The following is a 24,548-nucleotide window of genomic DNA, read 5'->3' as shown; positions in this document are numbered from 1 at the left end:
TACTTTGAAGAAACTTTGGCAGCGATTATAACCTCAAGTCTTGCGTATGACGCTACAAGCTTGACACACCTGTATTTGGAGTTTATCCCATTCTTCTCTGCAGATCCTCTCAAGCTCTGTCAGGTTGGATGGGGAGCGTCGCTGCACAGCTATTTTCAGGTCTCTCCAGAGATGGTCGATCGGGTTCAAGTCTGGGCTCTGGCTGGGCCACTAAAGGACATTCAGAGACTTGTCCCGAAGCCACACCTGCGTTGTCTTGGCTGTGTGCTTAGGGTTGTTGTCCTGTTGGAAGGTTTTTAGCCAAGATCTCTCTGTACTTTGCTTCAAAAAAATTTCCCAGTCCCTGCTGCTGAAAAACATCCACACAGCATGATGCTCTTACCACCATGCTTCACCGTAGGGATGATGCCAGGTTTCCTCCAGACATGACGCTTGGCATTCAGGCCGAAGAGTTCAGCCTTGGTTTCATCAGACCAGAGAATCTTGTTTCTCATGGTCTGAGAGTACTATAGGTGCCTTTTGGCAAATTGCAAGCAGGCTATCATGTGCCTTTCACTGAGGAGTCGCTTCCAGTTTTTATTTGAACTTTCCAAATGCACTGTATTCAACCCACTGAGTCAATACATGTTAGAATCAACTTTGTCAGCAAATACAGCAGTGAATCTTTCTGGATCTCTAAAATCTTTGCAAACCTGGATTGTACAGTATTTGCTCATTATTCTTTTTTTTTTTTTAAATCTCAAGCTCTGTCAAATTGTTGGTCATTGTTAGACAACCATTTTCAAGTCTTGCAATATATTTTCAAACCGATTTTAAGTCACAACTGTAACTAGGTCACTCAGGAACATTCAATGTTGTCTTGTTAAACAACTCCATTGTATATTTGGCCTTGTTTTAGGTTATTGTCCTGCTGAAAGGTGAATTTGTCTCTGTCTGTTGGAAACCAGACTTAACCAGGTTTTCCTCTAGGATTTTGCCTGTGCTTAGCTCCATTCTGTTTATTTTTATCCTAAACTCACTAGTCCTTGCTGATGACAAGCGTACCCATAACATGATGCAGCCACCACCATTCTTGAAAATATGAAGAGTTACTCAGTGATGTGTTGTTGGATTTGCCCCAAACATAACGCTTTGTATTCAGGACAAAAAGTGAATTGCTTTGCCACTTTTTTTGTAGTATTACTAAAGTTTAGAGCCTTGTTGCAAACAGGATGCATGTTTTGGAATATTTGTATTCTGTAGAGGCTTCCTTCTTTTCACTCTGTATTTACCCATAATACTAACATAAATTACAATGTTGTTCCATCTTCAGTTGTCTGCTATCATAGCCATTAAACTCTGTAACGGTTTTAAAGTCACCATTGGCCTGCTGAAATCTCTGAGCAGTTTCCTTCCTCTCCGGCAACTGATTTAGGAAGGGCACCTTTATCTTTGTAGTGACTCGGTGTATTGATACACCATCCAAAGTGTAAAGTTAATAACGGCACCATTTTCAAAGGGATATTCAATGTCTGCTTTTTTTAAATTTTACCCATCTACCAATAGGTGGTGACCTTCTTTGCAAACAATAGGAAACGCTCAATCAAACGTTTTTGATCGTGTACACATAATTTGCAGATGTTACCGCAGTTGCTGTGAAATGCTTATGTTTCTAGCTCTGACAGTGCAGCCATTACATATAAATATGTAGTGTTACGTTCCCCAGCATGAAAACCAATAATGACGCTCAAACAGAAGGGGGAACTAACAGACCGACAACCAAAACGAAAACACTGGGGTTTTAAGAGGGGTTCTGAGATACTCATGGGGGTGTCCCACTGAAAGTTGACTAGCAACAACAACTGGAACCTAAAAGACACCCACTACATTTTCCCAACAAGAGGTAAACAAAAGTTGAAACCCACACCACACTTAGACAGTAAGCAAACGGAAAAGGTGGCGCTAAACAAAATCAGGGAAATCAGATAAAGGATTGTTTGTCTATCAATCAAAATAGGGAGAGCCAACTAAAGGTGTTTAACCCTCCACATCTCTCAATAGCACCTGGGCCAGCACAGGTGAAACACCTCCCCACTAACGAGATGGCAACCAACACCGGTGTAACACATACTGACTACTGAGGTGACTCCAATCGGTGCGCCTTATGTGCTAATGAGCTATACTCGCTAAAGTCCAAACTTAAAACATAAATGGAAAAACCAAAACCTGTAACAATATGTGAACTCAGCAAAAAAAGAAACATCCCTTTTTCAGGACCCTGTCTTTCAAATGTAAAAATCCAAATAACTTCACAGATATTCATTGTAAAGGGTTTAAACACGGTTTCCCATGCTTGTTCAGTGAACCATAAACAATTCATGAACATGCACCTGTGGAACGGTCGTTAAGACACTAACAGCTTACAGACGGTAGGCAATTAAGGTCACAGTTATGAAAACTTAGGACACTAGAGTCCTTTCTACGGACTCTGGGCATCTTTCTTTTGGTGTTTTTCAGAGTCCCTGCTCATCTGCATGCTCATTAGGCATGCTGCAAGGCTTGACTGCAGATGTGGCCAGGGCAATAAATTGCAATGTCTGTACTGTGAGACGCCTAAGACAGCGCTACAGGGAGACAGGATGGACAGCTGATCGTCCTCGCAGTGGCAGACCACGTGTAATAACACGTGCACAGGATCGGTACATCCGAACATCACACCTGCGGGACAGGTACAGGAAGGCAACAGCACAGGAACGCACAATCCCTCCATCAGTGCTCAGACTGTCCACAATAGTCTGAGAGAGGCTGAACTGAGGACTTGTAGGCCTGTTGTAAGGCAGATCCTCACCAGACATCACCGGCAACAATGTCGCCTATGGGCACAAACCCACCGTCGCTGGACCAGACAGGACTGGCAAAAAGTGCTCTTCACTGACGAGTCACGGTTTTGTCTCACCAGGGGTGATGGTCGGATTCGCATTTATCGTTGAAGGAATGAGCGTTACACCGAGGTCTGTACTCTGGAGTGGGATCGATTTGGAGGTGTAGGGTCCGTCATGGTCTGGAGCGGTGTGTCACAGCATCATCGGACTGAGCTTGTTGTCATTGCAGGCAATCTCAACACTGTGTGTTACAGGGAAGACATCCTCCTCCCTCATGTGGTACCCTTCCTGCAGGCTCATCCTGACATGACCCTCCACCATGACAATGCCACCAGCCATACTGCTCCTTCTGTGCGTGATTTCCTGCAAGACAGGAATGTCAGTGTTCTGCCATGGCCAGCGAAGAGCCCATATTTCAATCCCATTGAGCACGTCTGGGACCTGTTGGATCGGAGGGTGAGGACTAGGGCCATCACCCCCCAGAAATGTCTGGGAACTTGCAGGTGCCTTGGTGGAAGAGTGGGGTAACATCTCACAGCAAGAACCGGCAAATCTGGTGCAGTCCATGAGGAGGATTAATGCAGCTGGTGGCCACACCAGATACTGACTGTTACTTTTGATTTTGACCCCCCCCCCCTTTGTACAGTGGCACATTATTCAATTTCTGTTAGTCACATGTCTGTGGAACTTGTTCAGTTTGTCTCAGTTGTTGAATCGTGTTATGTTCATACAAATATTTACACATGTTAAGTTTGCTGAAAATAAACGCAGTTGACAGTGAGAGGGTGTTTCTATGAGGAGTTTATATGATGTTGTGTATAGACATTATGCACAGTATATGATTAGAAAAGGTGTGTATGCAGTATATACAGATGAAGTGGGTTAAACAGTATTAAAGTGACCAGTGTTCAATTACTCTTTGTGGTTGAATCTGTACTTGAAATTTATACATGTTTTGTTGAACCTTTATTTAACTAAGCAAGTCAGTTAAGAACAAATTCGGCCTATCAAAAGGCCTCCTGCGGGGACACAGGCTATAAATAAATTGTATTTATATATAGGACAAAACACACATCACGACAAGAGAGACAACACTCCATAAAGAGAGACCTAACTTGGGGACCTTACAGAGAATTGTATGTGTGGGGTACAGAGATGGGGTAGTCATTTTAGAAATAATGGTAAACATAATTATTGCACACAGTGAGCCCATGCAACTTATTATGTGACTTGTTAAGCAAAATTTTACTCCTGAACTTATTTAGGATTGCCATAACAAAAGGGTTGAATACTTATGGACTCAAGACATTTCAGCATTTCATTTTTAATTAATTTGTAAACATTTCTAAAAACATAATTTCACTTTGACATTTTGGGGGATTGTGTGTAGATCAGTGACACAATCTAAATGTAATACATTTTAAATTTAGGCTGTAACACAGCAACATTTTCAAAAAGTTGAGGAGTGTGAATTCTTTCTGAAGGCACTGTATCTTGAGCTGACAGGTTTGCCTGTGTCTCTTTCATAGTCGTACCCCTACATTTGTCAGTGAAATGAGATTTCAATAACCTTGTCCTCTCTTGTTTTCTTTTCTTGTAGTACTATGACATAGAGCCAATATGGGATCCTCTGAATTTTACTCCCATGTCACTCACCAACTCACTCCGGACAGGTAAGAAGAAGTCATGACTTCATGGCAGAGCATACTCTTTTTATCTGACCTATCTGACCAAAGTAAACGGCCTATTTCTCAGGACCAGATGCTAGATTAGGATAGAAAACAGTAAAGTTTCCAGAACTGTCAACATTTTGTCTGTGAGTTAAACAGAACTGATATTCCAGGCTAAAACCTGAGGAAAATACAATCAGGAAGTGCCACAGTTTTTGAAACCTCTGTTGTTATGCATCTCTCTTGCACCATTTAAAAGGATTTACAACCAGATTCCTTTTTCTATGGCTTCCCTAAGGTGTCAACAGCCTTTAGACATAGTTTCAGGCTTTTATTTTGAAGAATGAGCGTGAACGACCACATTGCGTAAGTGGATAGGTGGGGGCTCTGAGTGAGTTGTGCGCAAAAGAGAAAGGCGGCCATTGTTACTCCCGGTCCTAGTGAAAAGCCAACTGTCCCGGTTGATATATTATCGAATAGATATTTGAAGAACACCCTGAGGATTGATTATTAAAAACTTTTGAAATTTTTCTGTGGACATTATGGATATAATTTGGAATTTTTGTCTGCGTTGTCGTGACCGCTCTTTCCGGTGGATTCCTGGGCATAACGCACCAAACTAACGGAGGTATTTGGATATAAAAAATATCTTTATGGAACAAAAGGAACGTTTGTTGTCTATCTGGGAGTCTCGTGAGTGAAAACATCCGAAGATCATCAAAGGTAAACTATTAATTTGATTGCTTTTCTGATTTTCGTGACCAAGTTACCTGATGCTAAGTGTACTTATTGTTTTGTCGAGCGATCGATAAACTTACACAAACGCTTGTATTGCTTTCGCTGTAAAGCATCATTTCAAAATCTGAGATGACAGGTGGATTAACAAAAGGCTAAACTGTGTTTTGCAACATTGCACTTGTGATTTCATGAATATGAATATTTTCTAGTAATATTATTTGACTGTTGCACTATGCTATTCAGCGTTGCTGATGACAATTATACCGGATCCGGGATGGGTGGTTCAGAGAGGTTAACTAGGGAAATTGTGTCACTTCTCTTGCGTTCTGTGCAAGCAGAGTCAGAGTATATGCAGCAGTTTGGGCCGCCTGGCTCGTTAAGAACTGTGTGAAGACCATTTCTTTCTAACAAAGACCGTAATTAATTTTCCAGAATTGTACATAATTATGACATTACATTGAAGGTTGTGCAATGTAACAGCAATGTTTAGACTTAGGGATGGCACCCATTAGATAAAATACGGAACGGTTCCGTATTTTACTGAAAGAATAAACTTTTTGTTTTCGAAATGATAGTTTCCGGATTTGACCATATTAATGACCTAAGGCTCGTATTTCTGTGTGTTTATTATAATTAAGTCTATGATTTGATATTTGATAGAGCGATGGTAGGCAGCAGCAGGCTCGTAAGCATTCATTCAAACAGCATTTTCCTGAGTTTGCCAGCAGCCCTTCGCTGTGCTTCAAGCATTGCGCTGTTCATGAATTCAAGCCTATCAACTCCCGAGATTAAGCTGGCAATACTATAGTGCCTATAAGAACATCCAATGGTCAAAGGTATATGAAATACAATTTGTATAGAGGGAAATAGTCCTATAATTTCTATAATAACTACAACCTAAAACTTCTTAACTGGGAATATTGAAGACACATGTTAAAAGGAACCACCAGCTTTCTTATGTTCTCATGTTCTGAGCAAGGAACTTACATGGCTTTTTTTTACGTGGCACATATTGCACTTTTACTTTCTTCTCCAACACTGTGTTTTTGCATTATTTAAACCAAATTGAACATGTTTCATTATTTATTTGATACTAAATAGATTTTATTTATGTATTATATTAAGTTAAAATAAGTGTTCATTCAGTATTGTTGTAATTGTCATTATTACAAATATATATACAGTTGAAGTTGGAAGTTTACATACACCTTAGCTAAATACATTTAAACTCAGTTTTTCACCATTCCTGACATTTAACCCTAGTAAAAATTCCCTGTCTTAGGTCAGTTAGGATCACCACTTTATTTGAAGAATGTGAAATGTCAGAATAATAGTAGAGGGAATTATTTATTTCAGCTTTTATCTCTTTCATCACATTCCCAGGGGGTCAGAAGTTTACATACACTCCGTTAGTATTGCCTTTACATTGTTTAACTTGGGTCAAATGTTTTGGGTAGCCTACCACAAGCTTCCCACAATAAGTTGGGTGAATTCTGGCCCATTCCTCCTGACAGAGCTGGTGTAACTGAGTCTGGTTTGTAGGCCTCCTTGCTCACACACGCCTTTTCAGTTCTGCCCACACATTTTCTATAGGATTGAGGTCAGGGCTTTGTGATGGCCACTCCAATATTTTGACTTTGTTGTCCTTAAGCCATTTTGCCACAACTTTGGAGGTATGCTTGGGGTCATTGTCCATTTGGAAGACCCATTTGCGACCAAGCTTTAACTTCTTGACTGATGTCTTGAAATGTTGCTACAATATATACACATACTTTTCCTTCCTCTTGAAGCCATCTAGTTTGTGAAGTGCACCAGTCCCTCCTTCAGCAAAGCACCCCCACAATATGATGCTGCCACCCCCATGCTTCACGGTTGGGATGGTGTTCTTCGACTTGCAAGCCTCCCCCTTTTTCCTCCAAACATAACGATGGTCATTATGGCCAAACAGTTATATTTTTGTTTGATCAGACCAGAGGACATTTCTCCAAAAAGTACAATCTTTGTCCCCATGTGCAGTTGCAAACCTTAGTCTGTCTTTTTTATGGTGGTTTTGGAGCAGTGGCTTCTTCCTTGCTGAGCTGCCTTTCAGGTTATGTCGATATAGGACTTGTTTTACTGTGGATATAGATACTTTTGTACCTGTTTTCCCCAGCATCTTCACATTGATTTGCACTTTCCGCACCAAAGTATGTTTATCTCTAGGAGACAGAACGCGTCTCCATCCTGAGTGGTATGACGGCTGCGTGGTCCCATGGTGTTTATACTTGTGTACAATTGTTTGACAGATGAACGTGGTACCTTCAGGCGTTTTCATCCCAAGGATGAACCAGACTTGTGGAGGTCTTGAATTTTTTTCCTGAGGTCTTGGCAGATTTCTTTTGATTTTCCCATGATGTCAAGCAAAGAGGCCCTGAGTTTGAAGGTAGGCCTTGAAATACATCCACAGGTACACCTCCAATTGACTCAAATTATGTCAATTAGCCTATCAGAAGCTTCTAAAGCCATTACATTTTCTGGAATTTTCTAAGCTGTTTAAAGGCACAGTCAACTTAGTTTATGTAAACTTCTGACCCACTGGAATTGTGATACAGTGAATTATAAGTGAAATATTCTTGTCTGTAAACAATTGTTGAAAAAAATTACTTGTGTCATGCACAAAGTAGATGTCCTAAACGACTTGCCAAAACTATAGTTTGTTAAGAAGAAATTTGTGGAGTGGTTGAAAAATGAGTTTTAATGACTCCAACCTAAATGTATGCAAACTTCCGACGTCAACTGTATATATAAAAATCGCCCGATTTAATCGGTATCGGCTTTTTTTGGTCCTCCAATAATCAGTATCGGCGTTGAAAAATCATAATCGGTCGACCTCTAGTGTATATAGTGCATTCGTAAAGTATTTAGACCCCTTATACTTTTTCCACATTTTGTTATGTTATAGCCTTATTCTAAAATGAATAAAAAATAATTGTCAATCTACACACAATAACCCATAATGACAAAGCAAAAACAGGTTTGATCTTGTTCAAGTCCGGGCTCTGGCTGGGCCACTCAAGGAACTTCAGAGACTTGTCCCGAAGGCACTTCTGCTTTGTCTTGGCTGTGTGTTTAGTGTCGTTGTCCTGTTGGAAGGTGAACCTTCGCTCTCTGGAGCAGGTTTTCATCAAGGCTCTCTCTGTACTTTGCTCCATTCATCTTTCCCTCGATCCTGACTAGTCTTCCAGTCCCTGCCGCTGAGAAACATCCCCACAGCAGGCTTCCATCTGACCACTCTGCCATAAAGGCCTGATTGGTGGAGTGCTGCAGAGATGGTTGTCCTTCTAGAAGGTTCTCCCATCTCCACAAAGGAACTCTAGAGCTCTGTCAGAGTGCTCATCGGGTTCTTGGTCACCTCCCTGACCAAGGCCCTTCTCCTCCGATTGCTCAGTTTGGCCAGGCGGCCAACTCTAGGAAGAGTCTTGGTGGTTCCAAACTTGTGCCATTTAAGAATGAAGGAGGCCACTGTGTTCTTGGGGACCTTCAATGCTGCAGAAATGTTTTGGTACCCACAATCCTGTCTCGGAGCTCTACGGACAATTCCTTTGACCTCATGGCTTGGTTTTTGCTCTGACATGTTCTGTCAACTGTGGGACCTTTTATATAGACAGGTGTGTGCCTTTCCAAATCATGTCCAATCAAGTTAATTTACCACAGGTGGACTCCAATCAAGTTGTAGAAACATCTCAAGGATGATCAATGAAGCAGGATGCACCTGAGCTCAATTTCGAGTCTCATAACAAAGGGTCATAATACTTATGTAAATATGATATTTCAGTTTTATTTAAAAAAAATTATACATTTGCAAACATTTCCAAAAACCAGTTTTTGCTTTTTCTTCATGGGGTATTGTGTGTCAAGGATGATCAATGAAGCAGGATGCACCTGAGGTCAATTTCGAGTCTCATAACAAAGGGTCATAATACTTATGTAAATATGATATTTCAGTTTTATTTTAAAAAAATGATACATTTGCAAACAGATTGATGGGGGGGACTATTCAATCCATTTTAGAACAGGGCTGTAACGTAACAAAATGTGGAAAAAGTGACGGGTCTGAATACTTTCCGAATGCTCTGTATGTATGTTTCCAAAATACAGATTAAATGGGTCTATCCAAAGATGTAATTTCGTGAATGCCAGTGGTAGCCTAAAATTGGAGAGCGCTTTTATTGTCAAGAGTAAGCTCTTCCTCGCCACCTCTTTTATGTAAAGGTCGTTTTTTTAAACTCAGTTTTATGTCATGATATTACAAATGATATTGCAGAGTTATAATGTAGACATAAGCCTACTTCTCCTTCTCTAACTTTCACTTCTCCATTGTCCTCAAGTGGCCTGTTTTAAAACCAATGTTTAAGCGAAACTAGTGGTTAGGCAAGAGTAATGGTTGTGTGAATGGGAATAATGGAAACTACTAATTTCTCGGGGGATACCCATTTCTTTACCCACAAATGGCATATTCAAGAGCAGTCTAAATGAATGGACATACCCCTCAATCTTTTATATGGATGCTCATTACTTCATTAATCTTACAGGTATGGATACAGCCATCCTGTGAGGGCTCTGCTCCATTCTTAGAGCTGAAGGAAAATGTTGAATTTCAATGTCCTGAAGAAGGTCGTCTGTTCTATAGAGAGCCGAAGCTGAGTATAATTTGGCTGATAAGGTGTTTGATTGAAGTTACATCGGAGGGAGGATGTGGCTTAGGCAGCGGGCTCTGCTTTAGGCAGGAAGAGGAAGAGGCTGGCTCAGCTAACAATTGTTTGAGGAGCAAGATGAGACGACTATCACAAGCGGTTTTGTCATATTTGGTAAAAGACTCAACCATTGTTTTGTTGACATGGAACTACAGAGCCCAGGCCCCCATTCCTAAAAGGTCATAACTTTGTTAGTTTTGTTTATCTGATTCAAAATACAACCTCTACTACAGCACCTGAGCTCAATTAAAGATATTTGTTAAGAAGAGGGATGGCCCTAGAGAGCTACTGGTTGTTCAGGGTTTTGTTCCAGCCTTGCTCTAACACCTGCTTTCGCTAATCAATGTCCTCATTGGCCGCTTATTAGTTAGTAGAATCAGGTGTGTTAGAGCAGAGCTGGAGCAAAAGCATTCACACCCAATACAGTAGGAGGGTCAGCCAGTCCTGCTGTAAAACTAACGTAAACCATTGTTTATTTGTTCTTAATTACAGCAGATGGACCCTACCTCGAAATCATTGAACAGCCTAAACAGGTAACCCTTGTCTTCAGTGTGCTCCTTTTCTCAGTTACAGCATAGGCTATGTAATCAAAGTACACTTAAAATTAAAATGTTAACATATTTCAAAGTGATATTAAAAATGGTTTATTTGACTATCATTCATGTCTGTTCCAGCGGGGCTTCAGGTTCCGTTATGGGTGTGAGGGACCCTCTCACGGTGGGCTTCCAGGGGCCTCCAGCGAGAAGAACAGGAAGTCATATCCCCAGGTCAAGGTAAGTCCCACCCATAGAGAAAGATAGAGGCCTCTAGTGACCAAAAGGCTGTATTGAGGGTAGAGGTGGACCCGTTTCGAAATGGACCAGGTTCTTTCCCACTCAGACCCAATATGCATAAATATTTTTTAAATATGGAGACCCGTTTCGAGCAATCCAGAAGACAGCTAGATCCAGTATAGACCTGGTCGGATGCAGACTTGGTCCGATCCGAGTGAGGGAAGAAGGAGAAAAGTAATTTAAGCTACTTTATTAACCGGCGCTGATAAAGCGCGAGTGTGAGCGAGTGACAAGTTGAGTAGGAAGAGACAGCAACCAACCAAGCTGACGCGCGCTATAGTAGACTAATAGCTGCATAGCTAGGTTATTTATCATCCAATATGATTACGTAGTACCAGTCTTGACTGCATCAAACCGGGAGAAGCTAGTTAAGGTAGCTAATGTTAGCTAGCTAGCTAGGCTAATTGAGGCTGCATGCGCTTTCTCATCCTACAGTTAATAATAACAACAACTCCATTCAGAAAATTAAGTAGCAGCCTACACATTGGCTCTTGGTCGTTGTGGCCTATCTTCCTTCTTTAACTTTTAATTGTCATTTTAATTCCATCTTCCATTGATTAGATATCTCCTAACTTTTGCCAGAGACGGCGCGAGGCTCTATGACTAGCCTATTGCCGCTTTGTTGACTTAAGATTGTCAAACAACAAGCCACACACTCCACTCTCGTGAAAAGCAAGAGCAGCAGCATAAAGGATCAAATATCTCTCTCTCTACTGCAGCAGTCGTGTTTGGATCTGTACGGGCCCTTCCGGACAAGTCATTTTAAAATTATACATACCCAAGCCATATCAGATCCGACCCAGACCTGTGACATTATTTAGAGTTCTTGCTCGGGTTTTAGGGTACAGGTGGATCTGTGAAGACCTCTAATTGAGGGCTTCTACCATTTTAATGTAGTTAACTGGGTGGGACCTGTGTGGGAGTCATGTCCAACTGGGTCATAAGGAGGGATCAGACAATTGTGAAGAAGAAAATTGACTACTTCAAAACGGAGATTGCCTCAATGACCCATGCTGTCACAGATGCTATAATGGCATAGATACAAAGATGAGTCCTTTATGTATCTCTATGGTCCCACCAACATGTCCTTCCTGATGTTATTTTTTTCCTTCCATTCTTCAGTCACACCTTCTGTCCTTCATTCTGTCTTTCTATCCATCCTTCCTTTGTTCTTTCCCTTTCCTCCGTTACTTTCTTTTTTCCTTTCCCTCCTTGATGCCTGCTGTCCGTCCTTCTCGCCTTTCTTCTTTTGATTTTTCAACTAAACAAGCGGAAGTAGGAATTCCCCATGAGATTCCTAGGAATTTTGTGTCTCACCTGTTTGAGGTGTAATCATTTTTTTAATGTTTGAATGAAAACTTTTTAATAAGCTCCTCCTGCATTTCAAGCTAACATTTAAATGTCCATCCTGACAGAAATCTGTTCATACAAATAACACAATTTTCCCCCACACAAACACACACAGATACATTATTTGTATCTTTAGGCAATTTGAACTATGTTCAGACTGTACTCTGGGAAATCCCCTCTTGTTATGCCTCCAAATATTTCCCTCAAGCAGTAAGAGTAGGTATTGTCTGTTGGTGATGAGTCACTTCTTCTGAGCGTGTTTTTGTTTCAATACATTTTAACCTTTACACCTGAGGGGTTTTTTGCTAAAAGGTTTTTAAGTTATATTTTATTGGAGCAAGACATGAGAATGGATAGTCATTCAATGGTCAGGGGAAAGAGGAATGTCCTCTTAATTTCTTCAGTAAGCTCTAAGTTCTGTTCACAGGATTTTTTTTGTACTTGTTTTTTTTGTAGAATATACCTTTATTATTCCCCGCAAACCCTACCACCCTTCCCCCAATTGGAGAAAACTAATAAACAAAGACATTTAGGCTTCTACCTTCAGTTTATACTTATTATACACATTTTACAGACACAATCTATTTTACAAGAATTATTTTGTTTGTTTTTAGTCCTTCCTCTATATCTGATGTCCATCCAGTTTGATTTCTATTTGTAACTGTGCTATTTCACAACATTTCTGAACCTATACACATTTTACAGACCCTGTATGTTTTACATTTGTTATCTTGTTATTAGTCCCACCCTTCAGCTCCATTCAACCCCTCCCATCTATCTCTTAACACCATCCATTTTGGATTTCTATTTGCCATATATTTTTCAACTGTGCTGTGATGCTTCACAACAGTACTGAACCTTTCTATTCTCATAGCTTCTACAGATTGTAAATTAAAGATACATTTTTGTTTTTGCTAAAATAATGATTATATTATTGATCGATTGACTGGCTTTTCAAATCACCCAGTGTTGCCATCTGCAGCGTTAGTTCTAGGTAAATGTTGCAATTATTCAGCCGTTCCTGGACCTGTAACCAAAAAAACGAGCTACATATGGACAGTATCAAAATAAATGATCTAATGACTCTGCCTCCTCAAAGCAAAATCTGCAGAGCTGGGAAGATTGTATCCCACATATATATATAATATTCTATTGGTTGCAAGAATTTTGTATAATCATTTAAATTGAAAAGTTTTGAATCCGGGATAGTTTTTTGCGTGTCAAGTCATAAACCACGTGCCATGGAATCAGTACATCGAAAATCTCTTCCCAACTATTTTGCAACTTATATGACACAGCTGTCAATTTTGGTCCTTAAATGAAACTGAAACAATTTTCTTTAACCATTTATGTTATTTAATGCAGGGCCGACAGATAAGTTCCTTACTTTTTCCCCCTTCCACTTGCCTCTTCTATTTTTATGGTAATGCAGCAATTAGTTGGTTGTAATTTTGGGTAGAGCAGACATTCCCATGTCTGTGTTAGCTGCATGTGTGACAACTTCACCAGTCCTATTTATGATACATTATTTTTAAATGATAAATTATATAGAAAAATACATTTTTTTTTATCAATTGGTGTATTTGAGTTTAACCACTATGTGTTGTATTATTTGTTCTGTCTTTTCAGGTGGATTAAACTGAAATGAAATCATACCTGTCTCAACATCAAGAGTGAAGAGGCGATTCCGGGATGCTGGCCTTCTAGACAGAGTGTCTGTGTTCATTTGCACATCTTAATCTTTTATTTTTATTGGCCAGTCTGAGATATGGCTTTTTCTTTGCAACTCTGCCTAGAAGGCCAGCATCCCAGAGTTCTTCACTGTTGACATTGAGACTGGTGTTTTGCAGGTGCTATTTAATGAAGCTGCCAGTTGAGGACTTGTGATATGTCTGTTTCTCAAACTAGACATTCTAATGTACTTGTCCTCTTGCTCAGTTGTGCACCGGGGCCTCCCACTCCTCTTTCTATTCTGGTTCGAGCCATTTTGCACTGTTCTGTGAAGGGAGTAGTACACGGCATTGTACGAGGTCTTCAGTTTCTTGACAATTTCTTGCATGGAAAAGCAAAAAAAAAAAGACAATTTCTCAGAACAAGAATAGACTGACGAGTTTCAGAAGAAAGTTCTTTGTTTCTAGCTACCTGTAATCGAACCCACAAATGCTGATGCTCAAGATACTAAACTAGTCTAAAGAAGGCCAGTTTTATAGCTTCTTTAATCAGAACAAGCAGAACCCATCCAACTTGAAGGAGCTGGAGTAGTTTTGCCTTGAAGAATGGCAAAAATCCCAGTGGCTAGATGTGCCAAGCTTATAGAGACATACCCCAAGAGACTTGCAGCTGTAATTGCTGCAAAAGATGGCTCTACAAAGTATTGACTTTGGGGGGGTGAATAGTTATGCACGCTCAAGTTTTCTGTTTTTTTGTCTTATTTCTTGTTTGTTTCACAATAAAAAAAAATATATTTTGCATCTTCAAAGTGGTAGGCATGTTGTGTAGATTAAATTATACAAAACAAGGGGGAAAAATGCCAAGGGGGTGAATACTTTCGCAAGCCACTGTATATAAAGTGCTTTAATTTCTAAATGATAAAACATATGTATAACAATACCCTCAAATAAAATGTAACGTTCTGTATCCCTACCTCATATGAAATCTCAAATCCCAAATGCTAGAGTATAAGGCCACATTAACAATTTTAGCTTCACTGTCCAAATGCATATGGAGGAGAGTGTATATAAATCATCATCCCCCTTCTCCCTGCCATTTACTTTGTTTTAAGCCTGTTGGGAATTTCCTCCTGTGTCATAGAGGTAATTACTAGGGACTGTCGAGTGGCATCACCAACAGGAAACTGTGTTTTCAGATCGCCTCCACGGTCTCAGAATCTTGACTGCCTCAGTGTAAAACATAGAGGTGTCTCTCAAACCTGTTCTATAGGTTGTAGAGGCAGATATAGCCCACTGTCTATGCTGTGCTTCTGTACATAAAGTTACATAGTACATTGATGTGAGTTCTCTTTTAAATGCAGTGGATAAAGACGGGGGTGGAGGCGAGACATTTGAACTCCAGTGCAGGCTAAAGACTTTTCTAGGTAGGCAAATTCAAAATGTGCTCTTCAGTCTCACCCTCTGACTGCTGCACCTAACAGCATATGTACCATTTCTTGGAACGTGGTTGGTTTTGTATGGAGGCCAATTTTGGCTGGGAGAACCAGAAAGAGGTGAAGTGAAGGCATTTGTCTACAGTGTAGTAATTCTTTTGTGTAAGATTTCAAAGTGGTTAGATGGCATACTTTTACGTTTTGTGTCTATTACATGTGTTGATATCCATAAGCATCCGTTACTCCCAGAGTTAATCATTTACAGTACCAGTCAAAAGTTTGGACACCTACTCATGCAAGTTTTTTTTTTTTTTTTAAATGTGTACTATTTTCTGTTGTCGAATAACACTGAAGACCTCAAAACTATGAAATAACACATATGGAATCATGTAGTAACCAAAAAAGTGACAGCTTTGCACACTCTTGGCATTCTCTCAACCAGCTTCATGAGGTAGTCACCTGGAATGCATTTCCATTAACAGGTTTGCCTTGTTAAAAGTTAATTTGTGGAATTTCTTTCCTTAATACCTGTTGTACCTATGGGTTCCCATGCGGGAGAACTACACCCCCTCGTTGAGCTGAAACGGTGGCGCAGGGAATGCAAAAATATTCTTAGAAATATTTAACCTCCACACATTAACAAGTCCAATACCTCAAATGAAAGATAAACACCTTGTTTGTTCATCTACCCAGCGTGTCAGATTTTTAAAATGTTTTACGGCGAAAACACAGCATATATTTATGTTAGACCACCACCAAAACAAAGAAAAAACGCAGCCATTTTGTAGAACAAAAGATACAATCACAAAAGCAGGATTAAAAGAAAAATCATTCACTAACCAATCAGTTATGTTGTGACAAGGTATACCCTATTTGGTAAAAGACCAAGTCCATATTATGGCAAGAACAGCTAAAATAAGCAGAGAAATGACAGTCCATCATTACTTTAAGACATGAAGGTCAGTCAATCTGGAAAATGTAAATAACTTTGAAAGTTTCAAGTGCAGTCGCAAAAACCATCAAGTGCTATGATGAAACTGGCTCTCATGAGGACCGCCACAGGAAAGGAAGACCCAGAGTTATCTCTGCTGCAGAGGATAAGTTCATTAGAGTTACCAGACTCAGAAATTGCAGCCCAAATAAATGCTTCAGAGTTCAAGTAACAGACAAACCTCAACATAAACTGTTCAGAGGAGACTGCGTGAATCAGGCCTTAGTGGTCGAATTGCTGCAAAGAAACCACTACTAAAGGACACCAATAAGAAGAAGAGACTTGCTATTTTTAGTTTGCCTTTGTGAGACGCAGAGTAGGTGAACGGATGATCTCTGCATGTGTGGTTCCCACCGTGAAGCATGGAAGAGGAGGTGTGATGGTGTGGGAGTGCTTTGCTGGTGACACTGTCAGTGATTTATTTAGAATTCAAGGCACACTTAACCAGCATGGCTACCACAGCCTTCTGCAGCGATACGCCAAGCCATCTGGTTTGCTCTTAGTGGGACTATCATTTGTTTTTCAACAGGAAAATTACACAAAACATACCTTCAGGCTGTGTAAGGGCTATTTGACCAAGAAGGAGAGTGATGGAGTGCTACATTCGATGACCTGGCCTCCACAATCACCTGACCTCAACCAAATTGAGATGGTTTGGGATGAGTTGTACCACAGCATGAAGGAAGCATGAAGGAAAAGCAGACAAGTGTTCAGCATATGTGGAAACTCCTTCAAGACTGTTGGAAAAGCATTCCAGGTGAAGCTGGTTAAGAGAATGCCAAGAGTGTGCAAAGCTGTCAAAGGCAAAGGGTGGCTACTTTGAAGAATCTCAGAAAAGTGTTAAACAGATCTAAATATTTTATGGTTTACTATATGATTCCATATGTGTTATTTCATAGTTTTGATTTATTCACTATTATTCTACAATGTAGAAAATAGTAAAAATAAAGAAAAACAACGTAATGAGTAGGTGTGTCCAAACTTTTGACTGGTACTGTATGTGATGCATCATTGTGACGGCATTAAATGAATGGGATCAGCCTTTGACAGATCAAGCATGTTTACACTATAGTTGGATCTATGTTGGCTTCCTGTTAGTTCAAACAGAACTTTGTGAGACGTTGGTGTGTGTGTCATAGAAAGTCATTCATCTGCATGCAATTCATATCTGTTCACTGAAGAGAAATGTGCATTCTCTTCTCTGTGAAGAATGGGTGACATAAGTTGAGGGGTTTCCTGTGAAGGGTTTTAGAAGGATGGGATCTTTAGCTGAAGTTGTGGAAGAACTTGACATTTTACCATTGTTTGAAAATAGCCCTGGTTACATGAAGGACTGAGATTGTGAAACCTACCCTAACCCAGGGTTCTACACTAAAGTTTTCCACTGGTGGCACTGGTGCTACTGGCATTTTTAGTTGGTGGCACCAGAACATGTTTTGGTCGCACCAATTTTGAAAAATAATTTAGAAAAATAATTTATTTTAGAGGAGGACTGTGATTTTCCCCCAGTTTTCACTATCAAAATCACACTTTTTATATAGAAAAACAAGATTGGAGTTCTTAACTGCACAACTATTCTTAAGCAACATAAGGGACAATTATTTTAGGTCTGGGTAAAATATTAGAAATGTTGATTTGTTTTTGTGAAGTTACCCTTTTAATTCAGATGTGCACCAGCCAGATGGTTTTGTTTGGCTAGCTGTGTTTCTGTAGCACACTTGTGATGGAGTGTTCAAATCAAATGGCCACTGGATTGATAGGCATAGGTAGGCATAGTTACCTTTTTAATTGCCTTACTCTAACTGTTTTAGCAGTGGTGGAAAAAGTACTCAATTGTCATACTTGAGTAAAAGTAATACAAAATGACTCAAGTGAAGGTCACCCAGTGAAATATTACTTGAGTAAAAGTCTAAAAGTATTTGGTTTTAAATATACTTAAGTATGAAAAGTGAAAGTATAAACCATTTCAATTTATTTTTTATATTTTTTATTGACGGATAGCCAGGGGCACACTCCAACACTCAGACATAATTTACAAACGAAGCATTTGTGTTTAGTGAGTCCGCCAGATCAGAGGCAGTAGGGATGACCAGGGATGTTCTCAAAACAAACTCTGAATCAACTATATTTGGGAGAAGGTTGAAACACACATGAAACATTCATGGACATTTAGCTAGCTTGATGTTGCTAGCTAATTTGTCCTGAGATATAGGCATGTCCATTTTTTTTTTTTTTTTTTTTTTTTGAGTCACACAAAATCGTGTGTTCTTTACTCCGACAATGAATCCATAGGGGAAACCTAGTTAGTTTCTAGTAATCTCTCCTAGTTCAGTCTTCTTCTGTGGATTTTTTTATGGCGGTTGGCAACCAACTTTTTCAGGTGCATTACTGCAACCTACTGAAGTGTGGACCTTGTTCATCTGTCAATCACCCACGTGTATGTGTGTGGGGAGAGGTGGGACTTGACAGCGCCTCAAGTGTCTAAAATAGAACCATGTTCTATGTTAGCGCCTGGTAATGTTTGGATGAAATTATTGAATAAGATGTATGTGTACATTTATTTTGCAACACTCTCCCATACAACACAGGCGGTGTGATCAGCATATAACCCTTTGTCAAAATCTGAGCCATGTGTAAAACTGTTTTCATTCAGCATTTCTTTCATGTATTCATTTGGTTGATGCATCACTCAGAAATGGTTTACCATTTTTACTGGCATATTCCACTGTTTTGAATGCTGTGTGTTTATGTGTGATTTGCATGTGTGTGTTTTTTGACGTATGAGTGACACACTTCCCCCCTAGAGAAAGTGTGTGACTAACCTCATTTGGTTAATTCATCACTCAGAAATTGTTTACCATTTGGACTGGGATTTTTAACTGTTTCGAATGATGTGTGTGTTGTTGTCGTTGTTGCAAAAGTGACTAATTTTACCCCTAGAGAAAGTGTCTGAATAACCACATGAGAAACAAAGCACAAAGTGACAGTAACACTCTAGCTCCTAACTGTCACTCAGTCAAGGTATGACTGAACTAGCTACACAGGCCAAGAGCCAATAAACCCGAGAGCACATTTTAGATTTGACAAGATTATTATGTAATTTTTTTAAACACTACCATACTATGTAAGCAGTCTGGCACACTAGGCTATCGTTCTAATAGCTTGTCTAAAACGTGTCTCCCTCTAAAAAGGACATTGGTGTTGTCTTTGCAGATCTGTAACTACCAGGGGTTGGCACGTGTGGTGGTACAGCTGGTGACCAACTCTAAAGATGCCCACCTCCATGCCCACAGTTTGGTGGGCAAGCAGTGTGACAAAGGCATCTGCATCACAGACCAACAGCCCAAAGACTCCAGCATCAGGTGTGTCTCCACCGCTCTCTCTAGTTAGCATTGCGCATTAACACACACTAGGGCTGGTAAGGTAATTGAATAAACATGTAACCAACAAAAATATGCCAAAATCCGACCTGAATCGCCACTCTGTCTGCTGAATTTAGCTATCCAATGTCATTATTGGTGAGTGTGGACATTTTCAGTGCATTCAGCAAAGTATTCAGACGCCTTGACTTTTTCCACATTTCGTTACGTTACAGCCTTATTCTAAAATTGATAACATTTTAAATACATTTAATCGTCAATTTATGCACAATAACCCATCATGACAAAGTTAAAACAGGTTATTTGACATTTTTGTCTATATAAGGTCCCACAGTTGACAGTGCATGTCAGAGCAAAAACCAAGCAACGAGGTCAAAGGAATTGTCCATAGAGCTCCGAGACAGGATTGTGTCGAGGCACAGATCTGGGGAAGGGTATCAAAAAATGTCTGCAGCATTGAAGGTCCCCAAGAACACAGTGGCCTCCATCATTCTTAAATGGAAGAAAGTTGGAACCACCAAGGCTCTCCCTCGAGCTGGCTGCCCGGCCAAACTGAGCAATCAGGGGAGAAGGGCCTTGGTCAGGGAGGTGACCAAGAACCCAATGGTCACTCTGACAGAGTTCAAGAGTTCCTCTGATGAAACCAAGATTGAATTGTTTGGCCTGAATGCCAAACATCATATCTGGAGGAAACCTGGCACCATCCCTACGGTGAAGCATGGTAGTGACAGCATCATGCTGTGAGAATGTTTTTCAGAGGCAGGGACTTGGAGACTAGTCAGGATCGAGGGAAAGATGAAGAGAGAAAGGTACAGAGAGATCCTTGATGAAAACCTGCTCCAGAGCGCTCAGGACCTCCGACTGGGGCGAAGGTTCACCTTCCAACAGGACAACGACCCTAAGCACACAGCCAAGACAACGCAGGAGTGGCTTCGGAACAAGTCTCTGAATGTCCTTGAGTGGCCCAGCCAAAGCGACGCTCCCCATCCAGCCTGACAGAGCTTGAGAGGATCTGCAGAGAAGAATGGTATAAACTCCCCAAATACAGGTGTGCCAAGCTTGTAGCGTCATACCCAAGAAGACTCGAGGCTGTAATCCCTGCCAAGGGTGCTTCAACAATGTACTGAGTAATGGGTCTGAATACTTGTAAATGTCATATTTGTTTTTTTGTTTAAAAATAATGTACGAACATTTGTAAAAACTTGTTTTTGTTTTGTCATTAGGGGATATTGTGTGTAGATTGATGAGGGAACATTCAATTTGAGAATAAGACTGTAACGTAATAAAATGTGGAAAAAGTCAAGGGGTCTGAATATTTCCGAATGCACTGTATAAGCAAAAGTGAATTATCAATGTTAGAAAAAACGAATTTGAGATCAAATAGGCTAGCAAACGTCAGGTCTATGTACATAACCCAGAGGCATGACCACTGCACGTGATAGATTGACCCACTAGAGGACAGAAGATTTACCTGCCTTAATTTTGCAAACCATTAACCAAAATTCCATGATCTTCACAGCCCTAACACACACCACCGACAGAACCAGTTAGCTTACCGGTAAATGAGTATGTTTAACACCTTTAACTGTTTGCTTATTGACAACATTGCAGAAATGTCTGGACATCCTATAGGACCATTATGGATCCTTCCTTTGAGATCATATGTAATGATGTGATTTCTGACTTAGGGTTTCCCCATCTAACTTGAATTGACCTTATGGTGTTATATCTTGCAGTAATTCTTAAAAATGTACCACATGTAAATTAGACATTCCTTGTGACAGTTTCCCCAACCTGGGCATCCTCCATGTGACCAAGAAGAATGTGAGTAAGACACTGGAGGACCGCATGACTGAGGCCTACCGGATGGGCTACAACTGTGGCATTGTCATCCACCCCGAGATAGACGCCATCCAGGGAGAGGTTCGCATCCCCCGGGAGCTCACTGGTCAGTCACCTTTAAGACAATTTGATTGAATTCATGTATTTCTGCAGAGCACTAACAATATTTGTTGTTTTGCATATATATGAATATATACGCACCGCCAACTTCACACTCAACCTTCGTGTGTGTGTGTGTGTGTGTGTGTGTGTCTGCCTTCAGATCACCAGAGAAGCATGATCTGCAGTGCAGCAACCAAGCAGGCTAAAGAGATGGACCTAAGCGTGGTGCGCCTCATGTTCACAGCCTTCCTCCCAGATAGTGACGGGGGCTTCTCCCGTAGACTGGACCCCGTCATATCAGACCCCATTTTCGACAGCAGTAAGTCACTAACAGCCACCTCGTCACTAAGCGCCAAATCAACTACAGTTCTGGTGAAAATGTGCCCGTTGACATCAATGCATGATTTATGAAAAAAAAGATTAGGCCATTAGTGCTGTGTTTCCCAGTGTGCTGTGACCCCAACAAGACAACGGTTCTAGCTAGCTAGCTGAAACAGTCTTTAGCCATGACCCAATAAGAACTGTCTGTGCTCCACCATTTTGTTTCTTCTTTACATTATCAGTGAAGGATGTTCCATTACACTTCACGAAGTCCATCAATGAATCCCCCACCTCACCATAGACACACACCATATTAGGATACATAGTACCCAGTAGTGCCTCAGCTTAATGAAGCTCAGGAAGGAACTACTGTTTGAACAAATGAATAGAACCATTATTGTGCCTCTCAATACTGAATTCATGTAATTAGTCACTGAGTTTAAGATGTATTGAAGTAAAAACCACATCAGTGTGCACTGGTTTCATTTTCCTAGCGCTGTACTTCCACTACGTCACGTTTCTTACTCGGCTTCCTCTCGCAGGCTGAAACTAGGCCTTCAATTTCATTTTGATGCCTGCCCTTTACTGTGTGAAAGCATCCACACAGTTTGTGTCAAGTCTTTTTTTTCCACATTTGGTGTCTCTGTGGTTTTTTGAAATGAGAAAATATTTTTGAAGAGAAACAAGTAAAATAGTGGTTCCAGTTTGATAACAATGAGCAATTTCAAGGATTTACAAGGAATCCAATATGAATTATGCACAGTAAAGAGAAGTGTTTTCATTACAGTGCCTTCAAAGTATTCACACCGCTTAACTTTTTCCACATTTTGTTTGTGTGTTTGAGGCCTGAATTTAAAATGAATTACATTTTGATTTTTGTCACTGGCATACACCCCCATAATGTCAAAGAGAAAAATGTTTTTAGAAACGTTTACAAATGTATTAAAAATGAAAAGCTGAAATGTCTTGAGTCAATAAGTATTAGTATACCCCTTTGATATGGCAAACCTAAATAAGTTCAGGAGTAAACATTTGCATGGATCCACTCTGTGTGCAATAATAGTGTTTAACATGATTTTTGAATGACTGCCTCCTCTATGTACCCCACACATACAATTTATTTAAGGTCCCTCAGTTGAGCAGTGAATTTCAAACACAGATTCAACCAAAAAGACCAGGGAGGTTTTCCAATGCCTTGCAGAGAATTGGTAGATGGGTACTTTTTTTAAAAAAAATTAAAGCTGACATTAAATATCCCTTTGAGGGCCTCCCGGGTGGCGCAGTGGTTAAGGGCAGAGACTCTGTGTTCGCGCCTAGGCTCTGTCACAACCGGCCGCGACCGAGAGGTCTGTGGGGCGACGCACAATTGGCCTAGCGTCGTCCGGGTTAGGGAGGATTTGGCCGGTAGGGATATCCTTGTCTCATCGCGCTCCAGCGACTCCTGTGGCGGGCCGGGCGCAGTGCACGCTAACCAAGGTTGCCAGGTGCACGGTGTTTCCTCCGACACATTGGTGCGGCTGGCTTCCGGGTTGGATGCGCGCTGTGTTAAGAAGCAGTGCGGCTTGGTTGGGTTGTGTATCGGAGGACGCATGACTTTCGACCTTCATCTCTCCCGAGCCCGTACGGGAGTTGTAGCGATGAGACAAGATAGTAGCTACTAACAATTTGAAGCCATGAAATTGGGGAGAAAAGGGGGGTAAAATTCACACACACAAAAAAAAAATAATAATATCCCTTTGAGCATGGTGAAGTTATTAACTACACTTATATCAATACACCCAATCACTACAAAGATACAGCGTCCTTCCTAACTCAGTTGCTGGAGAGGAAGAAAACCGCTCCGGGATTACATCATGAGGCCAATGGTGACTTTAAAACAGTTAGAGTTTAATGGCTGTGATAGGAGAAAATGGAGGCTGGAGCAACAACATTGTAGTTACTCCACAATACTAACCTAATTGACAGAGTTAAAAGAAGGAAGCCTGTACAGAACAACAAGCAACAAGGCTCTAAAGTAATACTGCAAAAATGTGGAAAAGCAATTAACTTTTTGTTCGGAATACAGAGTGTTATGTTTGTGGCAAATCCAATACAACACATTACTGAGTACCACTCTCCATATTTTCAAGCATAGTGGTGGCTGCATCATGTTATGGGTATGCTTTTAAACATTAAGGACTGGGAAGTTTTTTAGGATAAAACATTTTATGGAGTGACGCTAAGCACAGGCAAAATCCTAGAGGAAAACCTGGTTCAGTCTGCTTTCCACCATACACTGACAGATTAATTTACCCTTCAGCAGGACAATAACCTTAAACACAAGGCCAAATGTACACTGGAGTTGCTTACCAAGAAGACATGTTCCTGAGTGTCCGAGTTACAGTTTTGACTAAAATCTGCTTGAAAATCTATGGCAAGACCTGAAAATGGTTTTCTATCAATGATCAACAACCAATTTTGAGAATTTTGAAAATAGTAATGGGTAAATGTTGCACAATCCAGGTGTGGAAAGCTGTTAGAGACTCACAGCTGTAATCGCTGCAAAAGGTGCTTTTACAAAGTATTGACTCGGGTATGAAAACAAACATTTCTAAAAAAAACAAAAACATGTTTTCACTTTGTCA

At 40.5% G+C, this 24,548-nt stretch overlaps 1 protein-coding gene across 2 annotated transcripts in view; it reads left to right on the top strand.

The window, feature by feature from the left end:
- Nucleotides 1–24,548, top strand: part of LOC139366212 (nuclear factor NF-kappa-B p105 subunit-like) — a 39,028-nt gene that overhangs the window by 1,824 nt on the left and 12,656 nt on the right. For both annotated transcript variants that reach the window (XM_071103441.1, XM_071103440.1), the window contains exons 3-8: nucleotides 4,462–4,534; nucleotides 10,495–10,535; nucleotides 10,677–10,775; nucleotides 19,493–19,641; nucleotides 21,444–21,607; nucleotides 21,764–21,922. In XM_071103441.1, coding sequence (XP_070959542.1) covers nucleotides 4,462–4,534; nucleotides 10,495–10,535; nucleotides 10,677–10,775; nucleotides 19,493–19,641; nucleotides 21,444–21,607; nucleotides 21,764–21,922 — 685 coding nt within the window. The remainder of the gene's footprint in view (nucleotides 1–4,461; nucleotides 4,535–10,494; nucleotides 10,536–10,676; nucleotides 10,776–19,492; nucleotides 19,642–21,443; nucleotides 21,608–21,763; nucleotides 21,923–24,548) is intronic.

This window comes from Oncorhynchus clarkii, chromosome 14, assembly GCF_045791955.1.
Source record: "Oncorhynchus clarkii lewisi isolate Uvic-CL-2024 chromosome 14, UVic_Ocla_1.0, whole genome shotgun sequence".
Classification (NCBI taxonomy): domain Eukaryota; kingdom Metazoa; phylum Chordata; class Actinopteri; order Salmoniformes; family Salmonidae; genus Oncorhynchus; species Oncorhynchus clarkii.
The sequence above is the reverse complement of the archived record's forward strand: the minus strand, read 5'-3'. Positions and strand labels throughout refer to the sequence as shown.